The 15,986-nt window shown below is 42.9% G+C and overlaps 1 protein-coding gene across 1 annotated transcript in view; it reads left to right on the top strand.

Moving 5' to 3' along the window:
- Positions 1-1,439: 1,439 nt before the first annotated feature.
- mlycd (malonyl-CoA decarboxylase) overlaps positions 1,440-15,986 on the top strand; it is a 36,149-nt gene continuing 21,602 nt past the window's right edge. Inside the window, exons 1-2 of the mRNA XM_048547175.2 lie at positions 1,440-1,497; positions 4,306-4,892. Coding sequence (XP_048403132.2) covers positions 1,440-1,497; positions 4,306-4,892 — 645 coding nt within the window. The remainder of the gene's footprint in view (positions 1,498-4,305; positions 4,893-15,986) is intronic.

Below are 15,986 nucleotides of genomic sequence, written 5' to 3'. Positions count from 1 at the left end.
GTTTTTGCCCATTCTGTGCTCTCAACACTACTGCCTGCAGCAGAGCTAGTGGAAGGCTGTTGCTACATATCAGTCGAGATGTTAGATGGCCTTGGAGTACACTCTTGAACAATCGTAGCTTTAGAAGAGGAGCAGGAAAGTTGACATTTCAGGTCGGGACCCTTCTTCAGAAACTGGGAAGGGGTGGGGAGCCAGGAAATAAAGAGAGAGAGGAGGGGTGGGGCTGTGGAAAGTAGGTGGGATGGTGATAGGTGAGTGCAGGTGGGGAATGACAGGAATTAGTTAGTGAGATGGAGGGACGGTTAGGTGGGAGAGAATATGGATAGGTTGCGTCAGGTTAAGGAGGTGAGGAGGAGAGGGAGGGTTGGTCATGGGATGAGGCCAGGGATGGGGAGATTTTAAACCTGGTGAATTCCATGTTTGGGCCATTGGGCTGTAGGCTCCCAAGGCAGAATATGAGGTGCTGTGCCTCCAGTTTGTGGGTGTGTCATTGTGACACTGGAGGAGGCCCAAAATGGACATGTCACTCAGGGAGTGGGAGGTGAAGTTAAAATATTTCGTGACCAGAACGTGTTGTCATTTGTCACAAAAAGAGCACAGGTACTTTACAAAGCAGTGTCTGAGCCTCTCTTGGTCTCACTGACGTAGAGGAGGCCACATCGGGAGCAGTAGAGGCAATAGACCACGTTGATGGATGTGCAGGTGAACGTCTGTCTAATGTGGAAGATTTGTTTGGTGCCTTAAGTGGAAGTGAGGAGGAAGCTGTAGCACTTCCTATGGTTGCAGGGGAAGGAACCAGGGGTGGTGGAACTAGTGGGGAGTGTGGAGCAGACGATGGAATCGCGGAGAACACAGTACCTACAAAAGGCAGATGGGGTGGGGAGAGAAATATATCTTTGGTTGTGGGGTTGGATTGTAGGTGGTGGAAGTGGTGGAGAATGATACGTTGTATATGGAGGTTAGTGGGGTGATATGTGAGGACGAGGAGAAGTCTGTCTTTATTTTTGTTGGGGGAATGGGGTGTCAGGGCAGAGGTGCGGGAAATGGAACAGATGTGGTTGAGGGCATTTTTGACCACCGAAGGTGGGGAGGGGAGTTGTGATCCTTGACATAAGAGGACATCTAGGATATGCGGGAGTGGAACATCACTTCTTGGGAGCAAAGATGGCGGAGGTAGAGGAATTGGGAGTCGGGGATCACATTCATGAAAGAAGGTGGGTGAGAGGAAATGTAGTCTAAGTAGCTGTGGGTGTCAGTGGGCTTGAAATGGATGTTAGTTTCGAGGCAGTCATCAGAGATGTTCCTCTGATACTGTCTGGCCTGCTGTGTTCCTCCAGCTCCACACTGTGTTATCTCTGACTCCAGCATCTGCAGTTCTTACTATCTCATAGGTTTAGAAGATCCAGGTACAATACAATCCAGCAATCAACAGCACTATCATGGCCGGAGCAGAAGACCAGGCTAGCTGGTGGAATGGAAACAGCAGAGGCACTCATGGTGAGGTAGGGGTGTGAGGATGAATGCTGAGTCTTGAGACCGAACATCAGGTTTGTGTTCCATGACGCCAATGCTATTTCCTCAGGTTGACATTCTCAACAATTTTATTGGCATATCTGAGGACTGATTGCTAGACTGTTGTGAAACACTGCATGCTCATTTGTACACTCTATTACACAGCTTTGACATATACAGTCGAAGCTTAAATGGAAGCAAGCAGTGTTTTCATGACCTTGGTCTTAGCCCTCAGACTTGTGCTGCAATTTAAGCTGCAGCTTCAGTCATCTGGTGTTGCCTGACAATTGGGTTCACCAATGGTCAAATAGAGTTAGAAAAGAGTGGTTCATAACTCTGCCCAGAGTCCTTTGCCAAGTTACTTCTGGAATCTTCTCCATTCCTTGACATGGAATACAAGCTGCCTGGCAGGCTTCCCAATATATCACAACCCATCAATATTTTCTCATACCTCTTCCGTCGAAGCCTTCATCTAAGCCATCTGCAGTGGATCCCATGTGCAATCTCTCCCTCTGGCAAGCTGGCACCAGTGCAACATTTGCTCTTTCCCCTGGCTATAGTTACTAATGCTTACTGTTCAGCTCTAATCTATCCTCTAATGTATATGCCATGGCCAAAATGGAGGTGGAGATTGAATGTGAAATCAAATGACAATCTATTTCTTCATTGACACTTCCTTCTTACTATTCTTCCACTATTGTCTCTTAAAAGGCAGAAAGCTAAGGTTATGCCATGGGGAAGTCTGAAAGTAAGAGCTGCATGCTTTAGCCTCTCAGGAGAGAGATAGACGTCTCTCCCACCTCTCCAACCCACCCATCTCATTGACCAATCCTCACCACTCACCACTACCTGCACTCACCTACCACCATCCCTCCTCTCTCTCTTTACTTCTCAGTTCCCTTCACCCTCCTCATTTCTGAAGAAGGGTCCCAAACTGAAATGTCAACATTCCTGCTCCTCTAATGCTGCCTGGCCTACTGTGTTCCTCCAGCTCCACACTGTGTTGATCTAGATACAGAATCTTAGTGCAAAGTAGAAAAATAAAGAAAACAACATTTAAAAAAGTTAATTATTACAGTCCTTCCTAATAAAAGCTACAAAACCAAAGAAACACAGTTAACAGTTCAACACCACTGTTCATAAGTGCCTAGCTGGCTGGGCTTGCATTCTTCACTTGGGGCTTGACTTTCCTTGCTCCCGACCTGGTCTCACCCCTACTGCTGTGCCCAGCTGCCTGCTCTCACTGCATCGCAGCCTGTCCCTGCTCCAGCATCTACCTTGGGCTGCTAGCTCCCAATCTTGCTGCCAGCCACACCAAGCTGCTATCAACTCAAGAATAGCTGCCTGCTCTCTAATTAACCAGGGAATAGGTGCTGATTCCAGGAGAAATCCTGCCAGTCTGGGGGTATTCGCAAATCTGGCTGATATGTGTTGGATGATTGTGGGAGATTACAGATAAGAAAGGGCAAGGCCAGGGTGGGAACAAGGGTGATACTTTTGAAAATTGAGGTGACGTTTACATAGTCTTGGGAATTCCATGTTGTTGGATTGAAGGAGATATGGGGGTGAGACTTTTAAAATTGAGATGTGCCTACAGTTTCAATTTATGAGAATATGGATAGAATGGGTAATTGGAGTCTTTTTCCCAGGGTAGAAATGTCAATTGCTAGCGGACATAAAGTAAAAGGAGGCTTTTTCCAACACAGAAGGTGGGAGGTGCTGCCAGAGGAGGTGGTAGAAACAGTTACAATAGCAAGGTTTAAAAAACATCTTGATAGATACATAAATAGGCATGGAACTGAAGAAAGTGTGGAGCTGGATGAACACAGCCGGCCAAGCAGCATCTTAGGAGCATAAAAGCTTTTGTGTTCCTAAGATGCTGCTTGGCCAGTTGTGTTCATTTGGCTCCACACTTTGTTATCTCGGATTCTCCAGCATCTGCAGTTCCCATCATCTCTGTTGGAACTGAAGAATACAGAACACATAGAGACAAGCTTTTAGTTTAGAAAGGCCTAGTGTGTTGATGCTGGATTTGAGGGTCAAAGGGCCTATTCTTGTGCTGCACTGATTTTTGTTCTTGTAAATTTTAGGAATTCTGCCTTTGGTTGAAGGAGATGGCAGATGTAGGGAGGAGGTGGCTGGGTTGGGACTTATGAAAGTTTAGAATTATAAAACTTGAGGTCAAGGTTATTTTGCAGGCTCATTCATTATTTTTCTTTATATTCATTAGGGTTTAAATGCATTGTCCAAAGCCTGTAGTTTCCTTCCCATGTCTCTGCTGGAATTTTGAGGGCCATGATTGAAAATGCAAATCAGTCAGTCTATAAAGGTGGATTGGGTGGGGAGTGGAGTGGTAACAGCTGTCTGTGTCACCTGGGGCCCAGCTGTGTGTCTTTGAGAAGCTGCCACCTTTGGTGAAGATAACAAAGTGTGAAGCTGGATGAACACAGCAGGCCAAGCAGCATCTCAGGAGCACAAAAGCTGACGTTTTGGGCTTAGACCCTTCATCAGAGAGGAAGAGAGTCTAGGCCCGAAACATCAGCTTTTGAGCTCCTGCTCGGCCTGCTGTGTTCATCCAGCTCCACACTTTGTTATCTTGGATTCTCCAGCATCTGCAGATCCCATTATCACCTTTGGTGAAGGGACAGGACTTGGAGGAAGGATTCTACCCCCACCCTCTCCATCCTCCCCCACCCCTTTGCCATTCCTCATGCCCCGCTCCCTACGCCTGCCAAACCCCGCCCCCTTCTGTCCCACACCCCCTGCCCTGCATCGTCGCCCCGCCCCACCAAGCTCCGGGAAAAACCGGTCTGAACAGGCTGCTGTTGCCAGGGCAGTCAGGCCGCGCGCAGGCGCAGCGGAGCCTGGGGAAAATGGTGCGCTGGCCGTTGTTGTGGGCGCAGCGCCGGAAGGCGGCGGCTCTTTGGCTGAGCCTGTCCCCGTCCCCCCGAGGAAGCTCAACGAGCGCCGCGGGCACCGACATGGACGACGTCCTCCGCCGCACGGTGGCGGCCGTGCCCCCTTACGAGATCCGGGAGAAGCCGGCGCTGCACGAAGCGCCGAGCCGCGAGTTCGTGCGCTTCTACCGGTGCCTGGGAGACGCCGAGAGGCCGGTCTTCCTCGCCAAGCTTGCGGCCGACTACGGCACTGACCACGGCATGGTGTCCGAGGTGTGCGGTCGGCTGACGGAGGCCCAGAGCCGGGATCTGGGCACTTTGCTGAAGGCCGAGGATAGGCTGCGGCACTGGCTAACTCCTCGCTATAAATTCCTCGTCAGCCACATCTGCCGTCAGGAGGGAGGAGTGAAGTTTCTTGTTGACTTGCGGGCGGATATCTTGCAGTGCCTGCAGAGCAAAACAGCGGACACCCCTCAAGTCAGGGTAAGAGGGACTACCCAACCAAATAAAAATAAAAGTCTTGCATTTATAATGGAGATAAGCAAGTGTGGAGCTGGATGAACACAGCAGGCCAAGCAGCATCTTAGGAGCACAAAAGCTGACGTTTCGGGCCTAGACCTTTCGTCAGAAAACTTTCGTCAGAAAACTTTCGTCAGAAAACTTTCGTCAGAAAACTTTCGTCAGAAAACTTACTTTCGTCAGAAGGGTCTAGGCCCGAAACGTCAGCTTTTGTGCTCCTAAGATGCTGCTTGGCCTGCTGTGTTCATCCAGCTCCACAGTTTATCTTTGATTCTCCAGCATCTGCTGTCCCATTATCGCTTGCCTTTATATTGTTGTGATGAATACAAACCATAGGGAATATCATCAGTTTTGCTTTGTGTATATTCGAACCAAGTCAGTCTGACTTAGGCTGGCTAAACAGAACTTTATACGTACAGAAAACCCAAAATCTCTTTCCCTTGTGATTGTGTGCATTGTTTCCATTTCATTCTTTGAACCATAAACAGAAATGAGATTTGGGCTGCATCCATACTTTGGCTGACAAGTAACATTTGCACTGCACAAGTGCCAGGTTTATGACCATCACCACCAATATGAAATAATCTAACCACTGTCCCTTGACTTTCAGTGGTGTTACCATTCCTGCATTCTCCCACTATCAGCATCCTGGGGGCTACCATTGAGCAAACAACTGGACTCACTGCATAAACATAGTGGCTACAAGAGCAGGTCAGTGGCTAGGAATACTGCAGTGAGTAACTCACTTCCTGACTCCTCAAAGCTGCCTACAGTCTATAAGGCACAAGTCAGGCGTCTGATGGAATACTTACTGTTGCCTGGATTTCTGCAGCTCCAACAACATTCAAGAGGCTTGACAGCACCAAGGACAAAGCTGCCTGCTTGATTGGCACCACTCATTGCAATCATCCATTTCCTTCACCACCAATGCTCATTAGTAGCAGCAGTGTGTACTATCTACAAGATACTCTGTAGAAATTCACCAAATATCCTCAGATAGCACCTTCCAAACTCTCGAGTACTTCAACCTAGAAAGAGAAGAGCAGCAAATACATGGGATACCACAGTCTTCAAGTTCACCATTCTTTCACTGTCACTAGATCAAAATTCTGGAAATCTGTCCTGAATGGCATTGTGATTCAATCCTGAGCAGGTGCATAGTAGCAGTTCACCATCACCTTCTTAAGGACAACCAGGGACAGGTAATGACTGCTGGCCAGCCAGTGACATTCCCCATCCCGCAAATTAATTTTTAAGAAGATTAAATCTTCCATCCTAGGTTTTTCTCTTCTCCTGCCCTCTGGAATCTTTTATACACACTAGTGTCTGCTAAAATGTGTCTTATAGTACTAGCTGGTAAGATTTCATCTTAATCTTATGGTTATCCCTTTTTATGAAATCTTACATAATTATAACTATAGTATAGCACCTTTCACCACAGTGGTTTTCCTGGAAACTACTTCTAACCAATGTTGAACTTTTTGAAGTGTAGTCTGGTGTGATTTGGAATTGGAAATTTGGGCATAGCAAGCACCACCAACATCAATGAGATGACTCAACATTGTGTTTTTGTGATGCTGATTGGGGGATAAGCTGTTGCTTGAAACACCAGGGATAACACCTTTTTTTAAAATTCACCTATGAAAGAAGGCAGAGGGGGTATCAATTTAAGATTTCGTCTGAAAGAAGGTACCTTAAACAGCACAATACTCTTAAGTACTGCACTGAGTGACACAGTCGTGATTTTTTTTTTGTTGTCAAGTTTTGGAGTTAGTTTTGCATCTTGAGATTCAGCAGTAAGGAAGTGACAAACATGGTAGACAGAACACATGAAGTGCATGCATGCTAATCGTTTAAAAGAACAGATGCTGATATGCCTGGAGCAGGGGTATTGTTTGGACCAGTTACTAAAGATATTAACGTTCTGTAATGAGCTTTTTTTTAAAGAAAGGAGATAGGTAATGAAGTACAAATCCCATAAATTTCCAGAAAATTTGAATCACATTGCCATTAGCTTCACAAACGACAGCATAAATTGGGGGAAAAAATGTTAGAATAAATGTGAGGGCAGAACTGTTGCACATTCAGGTTTCAACATAAGGACAAACTGTACCTGCCTAATCAAGCACTTTGGCCCGGTAACCTCTGTGTGGCCTAGCACTTTTGGTATTTCCAGATTTCCTTACAGTGGCATCCAATGACTTTGAATCAATTCTGTACTTGGTTCAGTTTGTTTGGATACCCTAAGTCCTATACTTGATGTCAAATTGTAAAATCATTCATCCATTAGGCATTTGATTGATACAGGTCAAGGAATATATTTACTTTTAAAGTGTGAAGTGAATATGTTTGACCTCCAGTGGTCCAGCATAGGCCTAGACTCAAGGCTACTTGATTAAAGAAATACAGATCTGTCATTATCATCCTGTTTTGGTCCAAAATTGATAATGTAGTTTATAACTAAGCCAAAATTGCATACAGTTACCTCATCAAAATCATGATGGGCATCTGACTGAACTCTGTTGTTTTACTCCATTACCCAGTTTGAGTTATTGTGAAGGTAAAATGTCTTTGCATACACATAAATTGCTTTTAATTAGACTGTTATAAATAGGGGAAAACATAATGTGAGCGAGTGCTGTATGTAGGATAATAACAGCAATAGTGTGTTAAGAGGGTAAGCTGATTACATGGGACTGATATTTCATACATTGTGATGATGCTATAAGTCTGTGGAATCAATTTTCAGAAGCTATTTCATCAGTACAATGTATTTCTGAAATGGCACATAGCTAAAACAGCTCTCTCTCTTTTAATTGTTGGAGATATCAGTAATGGATGTTAATTTGCACTGATCAATTCACATGACTTTGGTACAAATGGGTTTGCACTGTCATTTGGGCTGATACTAAGAGTTTTTCTGTGCTTCATGCCTCTATCCTGACTTATATCCAGTGCCAGAACCAGAGTGAAGATTCTGCCATCTTGCATAGTGTGGGTGAAGGTACTCTCTAAAATGGAGGAATGATGGACAAACTTAACTCCTGTAATTTCCAACAACAACTTGTGAAGAAGTGGTAAAAAGAATCAAGGGAACCTCAGAAGTGAGTAGTGAAACTTGTTGGACCATAGGTCCACATGATATAGGAGTAGAGTTAGGCCATTCAGCCCATTCGCTCCACCATTCTATTGTGGCTGGTGTGTTTCTCAAGCCCATTCTCCAGCCTTCTCCCTGTAACACTTGATCCCCTTATCAGTCAAGAACCATTCTATCTCTGTTCTCTGATTAACTACCCTATGGCTAAAGAAATTCCTCTTCGTCTTATTTTTAAAGGATTGTCTCTTTAGTCTGAGGTCCTGTCCTTGGTTTCTAGACTCCTACTCTTAGGAACATCTTCTCCACATCTACTCTATCCAGGCCCATCAGTATTCTGTAAAATTCAATCACATTCACTCTCCATTCTTCTGAACTCCATTGAGTACAAACGCAGAGTCCCCAACTGCTCTTCATATGACAAGCCCTTCATCCCCAGGATCATTCTTGCAATTCTCTTCTGTACCCCTTCGAGATCAGCACATCCATCCTCAGATATGGGGTCCCAAAACTGCCCACGATATTCGAAAAGTGTGCATTTAATTGCAGCACCCTCACTACTGTATTGACTGCCCCCTCCCATAGTTCTCCTCTTAGATTAGATTCCCTACAGTGTGGAAACAGGCCCTTCAGCCCAACAAGTCTACACCGCCCCCTGAAGCATCCCATCCAGACCCATCCTCCTAAACACTACGGGCAATTTAGCATGGCTGATCCACCTTACCTGCACATCTTTGGACTGTGGGAGGAAACCGGAGTATCCGGAGGAAACCCACGCAGACACGGGGAGAATGTGCAAACTCCGCACAGCCAGTCAGCTGAGGCTGGAATCGAACCTGGATCCCTGGCGCTGTGAGGCTACAGTGCTAACCACTGAGCCACCGTGCTGCCCTTTTCTGCAATGCTTGAAGTTAGATTCATGACCCTTTCTATACTCTCTGACCTGTTACCTGTTCTGGAAATTTTAACCTCCTCTGAGCTCCCGCATTTACAGTTTCCTTAATCTTTCATGCATTAGAGCATCCCCCAGCATTTAGTTTAACCCCTATCAACAATCCTAATTATGCAATATGCCAGAATCTGGTCCCAGCACAATACAGGTAGAGTCCATCCCATCGAAACATCTCCCTCCTTCCCCAGTGCTGGTACCAATGTCCCGTGAATTCAAACCTGTTTCTACCACACCAGTTTTGGAGCCATGTATTTATCTATTTAGACTTGTTGACCCTGTTCCAATTTGCTTGTGGCTCAGGTAGCAATCCAGAAGTTAGTACCTTTTTGTTCTACTTTTTAATTTAGCCCCTAGCTGCTCATATTCCCTTAGCAGAACCTCTTTCCTCTTTCTACGTATAACGTTGGTACCTACGTGGGCAATGATGATCAAATCTTTCACCTCCTACTCTAAGTTCCTCTGCAGCCCAGATGAGATATCCTGAACACGGACACCGAGCAGGACTTTTGGTTCTGGCTACAGAGAATAGTGTCCATTCCACTGACTATACTATACCCAATTAGAACTACATTTTTCTTTTCCTTTCTTGAATGGCTCTGTGTACCATGGTATTATGGTCAATTTGCTCATCCTCCGTACAGTCCCCACTCTCATCCACGCAGGGAGCAAGAATCGTAAACTTGTTAGACAAGCTCAAGTGCTGAGACTCCATCAGGACTACCTCCTGGATCCCTTTACCTGCCAATAGTACTGACCAAATTTGACGCAGTTAGTCCAAGAAATGTGACTGCCTTCTAAAACACAACGTCCAAGCAACTTTCCACCTGATGTGTTGTAATGTTTAAAGTTCAGACCCCAGCTCATTTTTTAATTTCAAAAATATACTTTATTCATAAAATATATTTATATGCATACATTGCCACTGAAGCAGTTTGGTTCTGTATAGTAGCATATGAGTTTGACTCTATTCAACAAACAAACCAAAGGTATTTCTTTCTTGTACAAGAATATGTTTACATATAGTTGAGGCAATGGGGCGGGGGGTGCCTTGGAATGTGCAGGTTTGTAACACTCAGTTGGTGTCAGCTCCTTACTCTGGAAGACAACAGCTTTTGGGCAGACCAAAGAGTGTTTTTCAGAGAGTTGGTGGTCCACCAGGTACACTTGTTGCTTGTCTCGGTGTGTGTCCTGGGGAACAGAGCACAGAGTCCTGTGTCATGGAGCTGTGCTGGACCAACCCCAACAAAAACACTATATGTTTCTCCAGACTTACTTTGCAAAGGCACATTCCAGAAGGAGATGTGCAACAGTCTCAACCTCCTGCAGTCGCTTCAAGGGCAGCATGTGGTGGTGCAGAGAATCTGGGTGTACGCGAAGGATCTCATAGTTAGTGCCCTTTTCACCACCAGCTGAGTGATGTCATGTGCTCGTTGGAAAGTCCTGGGATTGAGGCATTCGACTAAATGACTTTAACAGTCTGCTCAGGGAACTACCCAGCAGAGTCAATTTTAGAATGGCAACCTGTAACTAGTGTCACAGGGATCAGTTATTTACAATATATATTATTTACTTGGATAACTGAAGTGAATGGACTGTCACCAATTATGTGGAGTGCATAAAAATAGATCGGAGGCAAATACTGAGGATGACTCCAGGAGTCTTCAGAAGAATCTAGGCAGGTTAAGTGGTCAAAAATAGGCAGATTGATATAACGTGCAAATATTTAAGGTTATAAGGGTTGAATATCAAAAGAGTAAGACTACAGCGTGGCAGGATTTGGGGATCCTTGTGAATGAATTATTAAAAGCTCGCATCCAAGTACAGTGGGTTGTAGGGAAAGAAAATGGACTATTGGTTTTTATTTTAAAGGGAGTAGAGTACAAAAATAGGAAGGTCTTGCTAAAACTATACAAGACACAAGCCAGAATGTACTCTAAATACTGAGAACAGTTTTAGTCCCCTTATGTAAGGAAAAATATGCTGACAGGTCCCTAGGTTGATTCTGGATATAGAAGGATTTTCACAAGAGGAGAGTTTGGATATGTTGGGCTTGTACTCATTGGAGTTTAGAAGGAGAGAAGACTTTACTGGAACAGGAAGCTTGACAGGATAGATGCTGGGAATTTCTTTCTCCTTGTGCAGGAATCTCAGACCAGAAAATAAAGCAGTTCTATGATCCCACCTGGTCATTTTAGGGTCAAACTGGTCTATCTCTGACAAAGGATTCAACCATTAAAATGGAGATGAGGAAGAATTATTCTTCTCAGAGGATAAGAAATCCCTGGAATTCTTTACCATAGAGAACTAGTTGTTAAGTTGTTGCAGAGCTGGGCTGAGAGGTGGCAAATGGAGTTTAATGCGGACGAGTGTGAGGTGATGCACTTTGGTAGGAGTAACCGGAATGCAAATTACTGGGCTAATGGTAAGATTCTTGGTAGTGTAGATGAGCAGAGAGATCTTGGTGTCCATGTACACAGATCCTTGAAAGTTGCCACCCAGGTTGACAGGGTTGTTAAGAAGGCAAACAGTGTTTTAGCATTTATTAATAGAGGGATTGAGTTCCGGCACCATGAGGTTATGGTGAAGCTGTACAAAACTCTGGTGCGGCCGCACTTGGAGTATTACGTACAGTTCTGGTCACCGCATTATAAGAAAGATGTGGAAGCTTTGGAAAGGGTGCAGAGGAGACTTACTAGGATGTTGCCTGGTATAGAGGGAAGGTCCTACGAGGAAAGGCTGAGGGACTTGAGACTGTTTTCATTAGAGAGAAGAGGGTTGAGTGTCTTAATTGAGACATATAAGATAATCAGAGTGTTAGATAGGGTGGATAGGGAGAGCCTTTTTCCTAGGATGGTGACGGCGAGCAAAGGGGGCATAGCTTTAAATTGAGGAGTGAAAGATATAGGACAGATGTCAGAGGTAGTTTCTTTACTCGGAGAGTGGTAAGGGTATGGAACGCTTTGCCTGCAACGGTAGTAATTCGCCAACTTTAAATACATTTAAGTCATCATTGGACAAGCATATGGACGTACATGGTTAGATGGGCTTCAGATTGGTATGACAAGTCAGCACAACATCGAGGGCTGAAGGGCCTGTACTGTGCTGTTATGTTCTATGTTCTAAGTATTGTCAAGGCTGCGGTGATCAGTAAGAAACCTTGGGGTATAAGGCAGTAGAGTGGAATTGAGAATTCAGACCAACCGTGACTTCATTGAATGCTGGAGGCTGAATGGGCCACTTCTGCTCCTGTGGTATTTTGATCCTTGTTGTTTGATGTTTGTACTGACAATCATGAACATCAAAGTATAACGATCATAACACCATAGGACCAAAAGTAGCCCATAGTTGGAATGTTTATAGACTTCAGAAAAAAATGTTCTTAAAAGATCAAAAATAATTTACGAGTTTGCATGCAACAGTAGCCGCATGCAACTGTAGCCCAGTGACTTTTGTATTTCCAGATGTTATTTCATCTTAGTACTCTGTGTTAGTTTCTATCTTTTAAAATTATGTTTGTTTTTGAAACTTCAATAACATTTTTGACGTCAGAAAATTTTGTCAGGATGAAATTTAAAGATTCTGACTCTAAACATTTACCTTTGAGGAAGCACTAAACACTGAAACAAATTCCCTTGTAATGCACTGATCTTTGAAGTTATTATGACCAAAAAGTCATTGGGTTGAAAAATTAAGCTGTTTTGCTCTCCACAGATGTTGCCTGACCTGAATATTTTTTTCTAACAATTTCCATTTTTACTTCAGATTTGTAGCATTTGCGATATTTTATCTTTATATTACATTGACTTTAACATGCTTGGCCTGGCATTAACTGGGCTCAAAATGGAAGCTTTACTGCCTTTTTAGCATCTCAGAGGTGGTTAGCACCAATTTGAAAGATGCTCGGTGTCATGTAACCATTTGATTCAGCTGGCTGGCCCCTTACATAAGAAAATAGAGCAGTCCCAGGACACCACCGAATCATTTTATGATCACACTGGTTGGAGTATGTGCTAGTAAAGTAATCTGGCCCAAGAGTTTAATCCAGCAAGCTGAATGACTGTTTTATACACTGCAGCTTGCTAACTCAGGTTAAAAAAGTGTCAGCTGCACTGATAAGGATGGGCAAGAATCCTATTAAATCAACTTGCTATACAGTAGTGTCAGTCAAGACCATAGATTGCCTAGTGAATCGGGCCAATGTATGGCATTAGTAGATTCTAACTCTACAGGAGAACCAACTGGCCTTGGGGGGGAAAATATGCAAGTTTAAAGGACTCAATTGTAAATACTTTTTGAAATTTACCAAGTCAGAGCAATAGCTAAAATAAAACAAAGAACTGCAGATGTTGAAGATTTGAAATAAAAACAGAAATTGCAGGGGAAACTTAACATATCTGGCAGCTCCTGTGACAACAAAACTTGAGTTACTGTTTTGAGTCCAGAGACTGTTCTTCAGATCCACTTCTGCTATGCCCATTGACAGTAGTATTTACTAAGAGTCACATAGCATGGAAAAAGACCCTTCAGTCCAAAGAGTCCATGTCGACTATAATCCCAAACTAAAGTACTCCCACCTGCCTGTGCTTGGTCAGTATTCCTCCGAACATTTCTTATTCATATAATTATATAAATGTCTTTTAAATGTTGTAACTGCACCCGCGCTCACTACTTCATTTCACACAGGAATCACTCTCTCTGTCAAAAACAAAATGCCCCTCATGTCTTTTTAAAATCTTTCTCCTTTCACTTTAATAAAAATGCCCCCTAGCCTTGAAATTCCTCACTCTCTCTAGGGAAAAGACACTTGCCATTCACTTTATCTATACCCCCCATTATTTTATAAACCTCTATAAGGTCACCTTTCAACCGCCTAGGTTCCAGTGAAAACCATCACTGCCTATCCAGCCTTTCCTTATAATTCAAACCTTGCAGCTTAATTAAATGTTACTAATTTAAAGGCAAAAGTTTGTTTCTTGAAACTTGAAGTAACATCTTTGGTTTCAGAAAATTTTGTCTGAATGAAATTTATGGATTGTGGCTCGAAAGGATGAAGAACGTGTATCTCTGAGGAAACACTAAGCACTGAAAAAATTCTGATGTAACTGCAATGACCATTGAAATGATTATAGGCAAAAAGGCCCAGATGGGTTCCAGAGTTTCTTCAGCAATTTCTCTTTTTGTGCCAGCAATAGCTTGTATTTATGTAGTACCTTTTTATGTACTAAAATATTCCAATGCACTTCATAAGACCAGAACTTTACACTGAGGCACTCAAAGAAGTATTATGATAAATTAATTACGGCTCAATCTTAGAATAATATTTTAAGGAACACCTTACTGGAGGAAAGAGAAATATATTGAGAGGCAGAGACATAGAGGGGATTCTGGAGCTTTAGAGCTTTGGGAAAGGAAGGATTAGGATTAATGATTAAAATTGGAAATGCTCAAGAGGTGAGAACTGAACGCACACAGGTATCTGATAGTTATGGAGTTAGAGGTTGTTTTGGCGTTGAGAAGGAAAACCAGGGCCATTCAAGACTTGTAGGAAAGACAAGATTTATAAAAGTCTATACTTAACCATGGGCCTGTGTAGGCTAGGTGCTGGATCACCAGGAGTTCAAACCTTATTGGCAGAATTGTGGATTATCTTATGTTTCTGGAGGGTAGAACATAGGAGTCAACTAAGAGTGTTTTGTAAGTTGGATGCATGAAAATAAAATTAAAATATGCATCTTATTCATAATGCTTTGTACCTTATCAGAAGCCACATTTTGTGTAGCTGCTGACTGCTACGTATATTAGAATATTGAAGAGATGGTTATTAAAACTGTATTTCAACCGGGTGACATGTTGATTGAAGATGTAGGTTATACAGGCAATGTAGCATCTACTCCTCAACATCTGTAGTAACAGCAGTGTTTGAAGAAATTCATCAGAAAGCACAGAAACCTGAATTTATCAACTAGGAAACCAGTCATGGAATTAAAAATACACAAAGGTTCAGACTATGAAATTAGACAAGGATAAATTAGAACAGCGCTAGAATTCATCTATCTTGGTATGGTAAAAAGACATGATTGCAATAGCTCTACATAGTAAGCAATGAAAATAATGAGGCATATTCCACCAAGTTTCAAGCCTCTGTAACGCTGGGAAAAAGAACACTTGCATGTTAACTCAGGTGACCTAGTTATAAGGCATCTGTAACCCTTGTCTTCCTTTAAAGGATGAGGCCTACTTGAGAGCAAACAAGATGAACCACTTTGAAATGCAATCCACATCAACTGCTTTAGGAAAATCCATGAAATCAGATGTCAGAGCAAGACCAAGAATGGAAAATCTCAAATATAATTGTTGTGTAACCTAATTAGACATCTATAGGAGCTCAATGAATATAATTCTGTTTGCACAATCCTTCCCTGCCTAAACTGTAAGGTTTAACTTAACTGCTTCTTCTGAGTTCCTGTCCTCTGAGCTGTGAAGCTTTTATGCTTGAATACTCACAACCAAGAGCTTAGATCTTCTCTGCTTTGAACAGCCAATACAAATTTCTAACAAAATTCTCTTTCTAGAATTTTCACGAATTACACTCTTTTACTGACATAATCCATTTCCTTACCTACTTTGAAAATCTCCTTTCTCTGGAAGATATTATAACTGCATCTTATCCCAGTCAGATCCTCTGGACTGATTCTTCATGAATTTGAACTAATTTAATAAAACATTGCTCATCTTAAATTCTGTTGCAGTTAATAGGCTAATTTTATTTCACTCCTGCCATACAGCCTGTAATGTAAACCATCCTTAAACACTTCAGGGTTCCTTGCTCCTCTTACTTATGGTTTTAGAGTTTTATTCAAGAAATAATAACCTAATTTTTGTTTAGAATTCACAAAAGTAGACCAACACCCATATGCCATTAGTTTAAAATCTAAATTCTAAAATCTCACATCTTTCATCGCAATCTTACCTTGTGAGATAATTGGAGTAGGATGATAAATGGCCAGTAGAA

This window comes from Stegostoma tigrinum, chromosome 16, assembly GCF_030684315.1.
Source record: "Stegostoma tigrinum isolate sSteTig4 chromosome 16, sSteTig4.hap1, whole genome shotgun sequence".
Classification (NCBI taxonomy): Eukaryota; Metazoa; Chordata; class Chondrichthyes; order Orectolobiformes; family Stegostomatidae; genus Stegostoma; species Stegostoma tigrinum.
Note: the sequence above shows the minus strand (reverse complement) of the source record. Positions and strands in the feature narration are given on the sequence as shown.